Source organism: Myotis brandtii, unplaced genomic scaffold (genome assembly GCF_000412655.1).
Source record: "Myotis brandtii unplaced genomic scaffold, ASM41265v1 scaffold64, whole genome shotgun sequence".
NCBI lineage: Eukaryota > Metazoa > Chordata > Mammalia > Chiroptera > Vespertilionidae > Myotis > Myotis brandtii.
Genome location: NW_005370460.1, coordinates 769,810 through 776,559, shown reverse-complemented (window position 1 = coordinate 776,559; position 6,750 = coordinate 769,810). Strand labels below are relative to the sequence as shown.

The following is a 6,750-nucleotide window of genomic DNA, read 5'->3' as shown; positions in this document are numbered from 1 at the left end:
CTACGAGGAGGCCACGCCCTGGAGCCGGCAGGGCCCCTCAGACGTGGACTTCGCCGTGGACGAGAACGGGCTGTGGCTCATCTACCCCGCCCTGGACGAAGAGGGCTTCAGCCAGGAGGTGATCGTGCTGAGCAAGCTCAATGCCGCAGACCTGAGCACGCGGAAGGAGACCACGTGGCGCACGGGGCTCCGCCGGAACCTGTACGGCCACTGCTTCGTCATCTGCGGGGTGCTGTACGCCGTGGACAGCCACAACCAGCGCCACGCCAACATCTCCTACGCCTTCGACACCCACACCAACACGCAGATCGTGCCGCGGCTGCTGTTCGAGAACGAGTATTCTTACACCACCCAGATCGACTACAACCCCAAGGACCGGCTGCTCTACGCCTGGGACAATGGCCACCAGGTCACCTACCGCGTCATCTTCGCCTACTGACACCCCGGCCGGAGCAGATGTGCCCGGGCCACTGCACCTTGTATGTGCATGTGCACGTGTGTGTGCGCATTGCACGTTTGTGTGTGTGCACGAGTGTATGCATGTATGTGTGAATGTGTGTGTGTACATATGTGCACGTGTGTGTGTGCAGATGGGTAAGTGCTGTTCAAAAATATATATTATTTTGTATAATGTAAAGTGACAGTTTGGGTCTATTTTTTTATATGGATTGTAGATCAATCCATACATTATGTGCTGGCCTCATCCTCCACAGTTTATATTTTTGTGCAAATGAACTTCTCCTTGGACCAGTGACCACCTTCCTTCGAGCCTCCGCCCCTCTGGCTCCCGCGTCTCAATGGCGTGGTCTCCATGTGGGTCTTGTGGCCGAGGCACCTGCAGCGGGAGCGAGGGAGGCAGGAAAGAAGTGCTAAGGGGCAGGAAAAATTATGTGCTGGAGAAGTTTTTAAAACCCAGAAAATGCTTTTTTAAATAAAGAAGGAATTTAAAATGACCCCAGTGCGTTTCTGTTCAGCGCTGATGTCTGTCCGGGGCTGGGCCCTCAGGGGGAGAGGCCTCCAGGACATGGAGCCTGTTCTTCCCGTCCGCCCCCCCCTCCCCGGGGGAGCTGGTGCTCGCTCTGAAATGCACAGCTGAGCAGTGGGGCCTGGTCCCTGCACCCCCTGAAGCTCGCCATCCACCACTCACTGCTGGTGTCCCATAGTCCCCTCCGCACCTGACACTCCGCCAGGCTTTCCTCCCTCTTCCCCTCCGAGCAAGACGCCTGCTGCCCTCAGGCATGCCCCGTCCTCCAAGTGCACAGACCGGACAGAAAGGGACTCCTGAGGCGACGGGAGGCCAGGCATCGCGCCCCCACGGCCCCACGGCCCCACGGCCCCACTCCGTGCGTCCTGCACAGACCTCAGTGGCCTCCCACGACACCCCTCCACCAACAGACCTGAGAAGGATGCCAGTTTCAAAGTTTGGTTTGAACATGACTCTGTAATGGATCCAGTTTCTCTGTTCATGCCGGTGCCGGAAGCTGAGGGCCAGGCGTGGCCGCCGTGGCAGGCACTGGTTGTCCTGCTCCTGTTGTCTCTGCCTCTCTCTGGTCCTATTCCAGACTTTTCATGTCTCTTTTTCTCTGAGTGGCCATGGGTTTTGTTTGTTTGTTGCTTGTTTTCCCAGCTCTGCAGGAATGCACTGTGTTCCTACGGAAGCTGCGTCTGGATGCACGGTCAGGCCACAGACACGCTCCCAAAAGGTTTCACAGCAATCCTACCTGTGTGTGTGTGGCGGGGGAGGGGGGGAGGATGCAGGGGGGACAGGGACAGGGAGGCTGGCGGGGCTGGGGCAGGGCAAGGCCCTGGGGGCTGTTTTCCATGTGACCTGGCTGAGCTCTGGCTGGAGGCCGTGGCTGGAGGCCGTGCCTGGCTGAGCACCTGGAAAGCCTGGCGGTGCCTGGGAGCTGATGCAGCAGCAGCCGCAGGGCCAGGGCGGGCGGAAACCTGGGGCCTTCCCAGAGGCACACAGAGCAGGGCCTGGGGGCGGCGGGTGAGGCTGGGGCTGGAGGGAGCAGGAGGTCCGCCTGCTGCCTCAGAACCAGCCCCACCCTCCAACCTCCCTTCCCCACCAGAGCACAGAGGCAGGAGGGTGGACTCCTCTGTCTCCTGGTCAGAGGTCAGAGGCCACTGGGAGGGAGTTGTAAGGATACAGGCCACGCCGCTGGGGGGGTGGGAGGGCCGCACCGTCCCCTCTGGGACCCAGACGGCATCTCCACCCCTTGGGGCACTCAAGCTGCCCGTTTCTCTCTGCCCCTCGCCCTGCATGTGCCCAGCACAGCAGCTCGGCTGTGCAAGGAGCCCCGCGCTCTCGGAGCCGAGCACCCGCAGCTCGCCCTCCTGTCTCCCACAGGCCAGCGTCTGCTGCCTCCCGTCAGGGTGCATGGAAGTGATTCCTGTGCGGGCTGAGGACCCCAGGGTGTCCTGGCCGCTCCTCCCAGGGGTGCTGCAGAAACACCACCCGCGGCTGAGGAGCCACGTGGGTTGCTCAAAGCCCATCTCAGCCAAAGTGGTACTTTGAGATGCGGAAAGTTCCTGGGCACCGGGGCCTCCCTCTGGGCCTTCCCGGCCACCCCTCCCGGAGCCCCCTTCCCTCTGGGGAGGCCTCCCTGGCCCGCCACCTCTCACCTACTTGCTCCTGTGTGCGGCCAGCCCGGGACCGCGTTCCCATAGGAAACCACGGCGGAAACGGGAGCACCCCTGCCACGGGCTAGACAGGCGGCAGCTCTGAGGTCCTGAAGGAGCCGTGGCTCCTCCGTGGGCCCCACCTCGACTCTCAGAAAGCAGCTCCGATGGGAGTGCTGACTGCAGAATTGGGGGGCTGTGCCTGACACCCCACCGTCCTGTGCCCTCTGCCAGTGGGCTCGGGCCCTGCCTGCCTGCTGCTGTGCCAGCTGGGCTGCCAGGGCCACAGCGTGTGACCCGCGGGCCTGCTGTGCAGATGGCATGTCCCCAGCACGTGGTAATGGTCACGCCCGGTCAGGAGCCCCAGGGACTCGGAGCTGGCGGGTCTCTCCGTTTTGTCTGCAAGGCTCTTCCCAGGGACTCAGCACAGGGACGCTGTCCCAGAGGGAAGCTACCAGGGCAGACCCCAGGCCAGAGCTGTCCCTCCCCTGCCCAGCCGAGAGGGACGAGCGGGACGGAAGGACCGCCCCATGCAGGAGGGCAGCCCTGCTGAGAAGCTGTCGACCTGCCAGGAGCCCCACACTGGTTCCCTCCTGCTGCCTCGGGTCACAGCGCCTCCTGCACCCCCTCCTCCACCCACTCGGACCTCCCTCTCCCCTTTGCACTTCTCTCCCAGCTTCATGTTTTTCCCACTTTTCCAGAGACCAGAGGCTTGGGAGCAAATCTCCTCTTGTTCCCGGGCTGGACACCCCGCCCCCTCCTCTTTCTCCCTTTCCCCTCCCCTTCCCTCTTCGTCCAAGAAAATGCCATTTCACAGAAAGTTCCATATTCACAGCCAGTTATTTTCAAGCATTTCCCCAGTTCTGACATCTCCGCCAGCTAGTCCAGTCCTCACGCCCCGCCCACCTCTGCCTGCCCCGCCCACCTCTGCCTGCCCCATCCCTCCTCTGCCCTGCCCCCTGGTCCAGCTCTTTGCTGCCCTGACTCTGAGGATTCACACACAGCTTTCTGGTTCCCTGCTCCGCCTCCCACCTCTAGGGCCGTGTTGCTCTGTGAACCGTGGAGCACAAGCTAGGTCTTGGCCTCAAAAGACTTAGCTCCTCGTTGTGGACCTTCCCTGCAGGCAGCAATCACCTGGGGAGGTGTTGGCAGTCCCAGGGCCAGGTCACATAGACCCAGGAATCGGAATGTGGGGGTGGGAGCCAGGCAGCAGCATTTTTAAAGAGCCCCCTCCCCCCATGACTCCAGCAGCAGCGTTTGGGACCCACGGACACAGTGCTGCATGGAAGGAGTCAGACTGACCGGTCTTCAGAGCCTCGTCCTCAGCCCGGCCAGGAGCCTTCTCTGGGTGCCTGCCAAGGGCACTGGGCTCTCGGGGCCTCTTGGGGCAGACCTGCTCCAGGGAGGACTGACAGGGCCCAGGATACCCACCACCACAGCAGGCCCGGTGCTGGTGCCGGGCAGAGACACTGCCTCCCCTCCTCCCTGGACACAGCCCAGCTGTGAGGGCTCACCTCTGATTCCTGCCCTCAGCTGGGTGTGCAGCCCCCTGAGCAGCAGGAGGCAGTTGATTCTCAAGATGGACCCTGTGGGCCTTCAGAAAGAGTGACAGGCAATTCTGGTCACCCTCAAGCCCAAGCCGGTGCCAGCAGCCACCACCAGGCCCGCCTCCGGTCTGACACTGTCCCTCAGCCTCCTCTCTGACAGGTGCTTCTCACACTCAGATCCCATCCGATGGCTGGGCCCACCTCAGGCTGACTCCAGAGGCCTGAGTCGGGCCAGAGAACTCGCGGTAGTAAGTTACAGGTGCCGCCGCTGCCGCCGCTGCTGCTGCAGATCCGCTGGCCCGGGCCTCCTCCCAGGCCCACGGCCACTGCTCAAGGCGGAGGGCTCAGAGATGGGACCAGGGAACAGGCGGGGAAGGCCGCGCCCGCCTCCCGAGTCCCCACAGTCCTGCCTCCGCACTGGGCAGCGTGTCCGTGGGCGGGTGCATGTGGTGACAGGGCTGCCACACCAGGAAGACGCCGGGAAAAACGACATCTGTCTGTGGCTTCCTACACGCTCAGTAATTCAACTCAACAAGAAGTATCGAGTTAGCCTAGGATGCCCGAGCCATGCCAGCTCCGGGGCAGAGCCTTGGAGGGTCCCGTCCGCAGGGTGAGACACTGCGCTTGCTGCGGGAGGGTTTGGAAAGGAGGGCTGGGTTCTGCTCTGGGAGCAAAAAAATCCAACTTCCTGCGGGGTTTTCCCTCCGGCCCCTGCACACCTGCTTGTGCCAGATGGTGAATCTTGGGAAGGTGGGATGAGCCCCGTGTGCTGCCAGCTGTGGTCGCCCGAGGCGACCCTTGGGGCCGGTGGAGGCCGGAGGTCCAGCTTTCCGCCTCCTTCCTGCTCACGCTGCGGGAGAATTCGCGGCCCTGCGGAGCACAGCGTGAAAACAGCAGCAGGAGGGCCTGGGACGAGGCTCCCTCAAGGCTGCCTGCGGCCGAGGGCAGTGTGTTGTCTGATGGGAACAGTAGAGCAGGAGAGAATTCCAGCGTCGCTGGGAAACCAGAGATGAGGGGATGAAATTCGCCATCTGTGTCCTGGAACCAGCAGCCAGCGTGTGGGCGAGCTCCATGGCCACCCAGAGCTCCCGAGAGCAGCTGCGTGGGGCAGCACCCGTCTCTCGGGCTAGGAGCCCACCCTGGAGTTGACCTTCACTGTCCTGTGGGAACAAGGGCCCATGGAAGAGACATCATTCACGTGTCTTTGAGGACAAGGGTGTGGTCCGGTCCACCGGCCCAGCTTCCCTCAGGTCCATGGTAGACGTGCAAGGCTAGTGCACACGTAGCATCGGTGGCAAAGGTTCCAGCTCTGGGGCCACGGCCTGAGCCCCGTCTGCGCAGCCAGCCTGCTGCTCTGGGTTAATCCCAAGTCCCCCGCAGGCCTCGGACGCCAAGCAAGGCAGCTAAGAAATGAGAATCAGGGTGGCGTGGAGGCCCTCGGTCTCCCTATGGGACCAGCTGACGTTTGCAGGGACAGGCTGGGCCTGTGGACAACCGGAGTCGTCAGCCTCGGGTCCCTGCACAGGCCCCACCTGCGTAGTCTTGCAAGACGATCCATGTCTTAATGCGGGTGAGGCATCTACTTTAAAGTCCTTTACTTCTGGGCCAAAGCGTTTCAGTGCTGGGTCTGGAGATGAGTGATCTCAACACCAGCCTCTCTCACCATCTCCTAGTCCAGCGTCCACGCCTGGATTCAGCGCTGATTGAAAGGGCCAGCAGCAGCACCCCGGGGCCGGGTGGAATGTCACCCCTGAGTGCGGGGACTTGCGCAGAAGGGGGCCTTCAATCCTGGCAGCAGCCAGCTCTTCACCCCTCGGGGACGCACCTGGGTGGGACTGAGGTCCAGGGGAGACCCAGGCAGCAGCCCCGGGCGGGGCCTCCCACGCTGCCCTCAGCACACGCCTCTGAGGGGACGATCTGTCCCCAGAACCTGAGCACTGGCCCTGAGCGTGTCTCACACCCACCCCCCGGGACGTGGGCTGCGTTCCTCGCTGCCTGGTGTTCCCTTCCAGCTTAAAGGCCGGACAATGTGGCACAGGAGAAAGGGCGTGGCTTGAAGCCAGGACAGCTTGGCCAGTGGCTCATGTCCCCACCTGGGACAGGGGGACAGGGACCCATGTCATGAGGCTGTGCAACGTCTAAGGTGCCACACAGGTCAGCGCTGGGCGGCGCCCCAGAGCTTCCTCAGTGGCCTCGCTGCACTGAGACGACCGGGCGGAGGGCGCGCTGTGGGCACGTGGGAGATCTCACCAGAGGCACAAAAAGAGTGGTCGCACCACAAACACAGGAAGTGGCCCCGTGCCAACAACGGAGGTGCCGTCAGATAACTACAGGGCACGAGCCAGAAGAGCCTCCTGTTCACGGCACCACGGATGGTGCAACCAATGCCACTTGTGGTTGTCCTCTGAGATCCCAAATTTGCTACAACCACATCCACATTCAGGGGGAAGTGCTGTGGGGCAATGTTGTGGGACCTGGTGGCTGGGTCAGGGGTGGTAATGGGAACGGGTCAGGCCTGGGTGCGGGTGGGGAGGACCTGGTCAGGGCTGGGTGTGGGGTGGGGAGGACCTGGTCAGGC

The 6,750-nt window shown here is 62.7% G+C and overlaps 1 protein-coding gene across 1 annotated transcript in view; it reads left to right on the top strand.

Moving 5' to 3' along the window:
• The window catches only part of OLFML2B (olfactomedin-like 2B), a 24,258-nt gene extending 23,701 nt beyond the window's left edge, over positions 1-557 (top strand). Inside the window, exon 11 of the mRNA XM_005880526.2 lies at positions 8-557. Within this exon, the coding sequence (XP_005880588.1) occupies positions 8-439 (432 nt within the window). The 3' untranslated portion in view covers positions 440-557. The remainder of the gene's footprint in view (positions 1-7) is intronic.
• Positions 558-6,750: the final 6,193 nt, after the last annotated feature.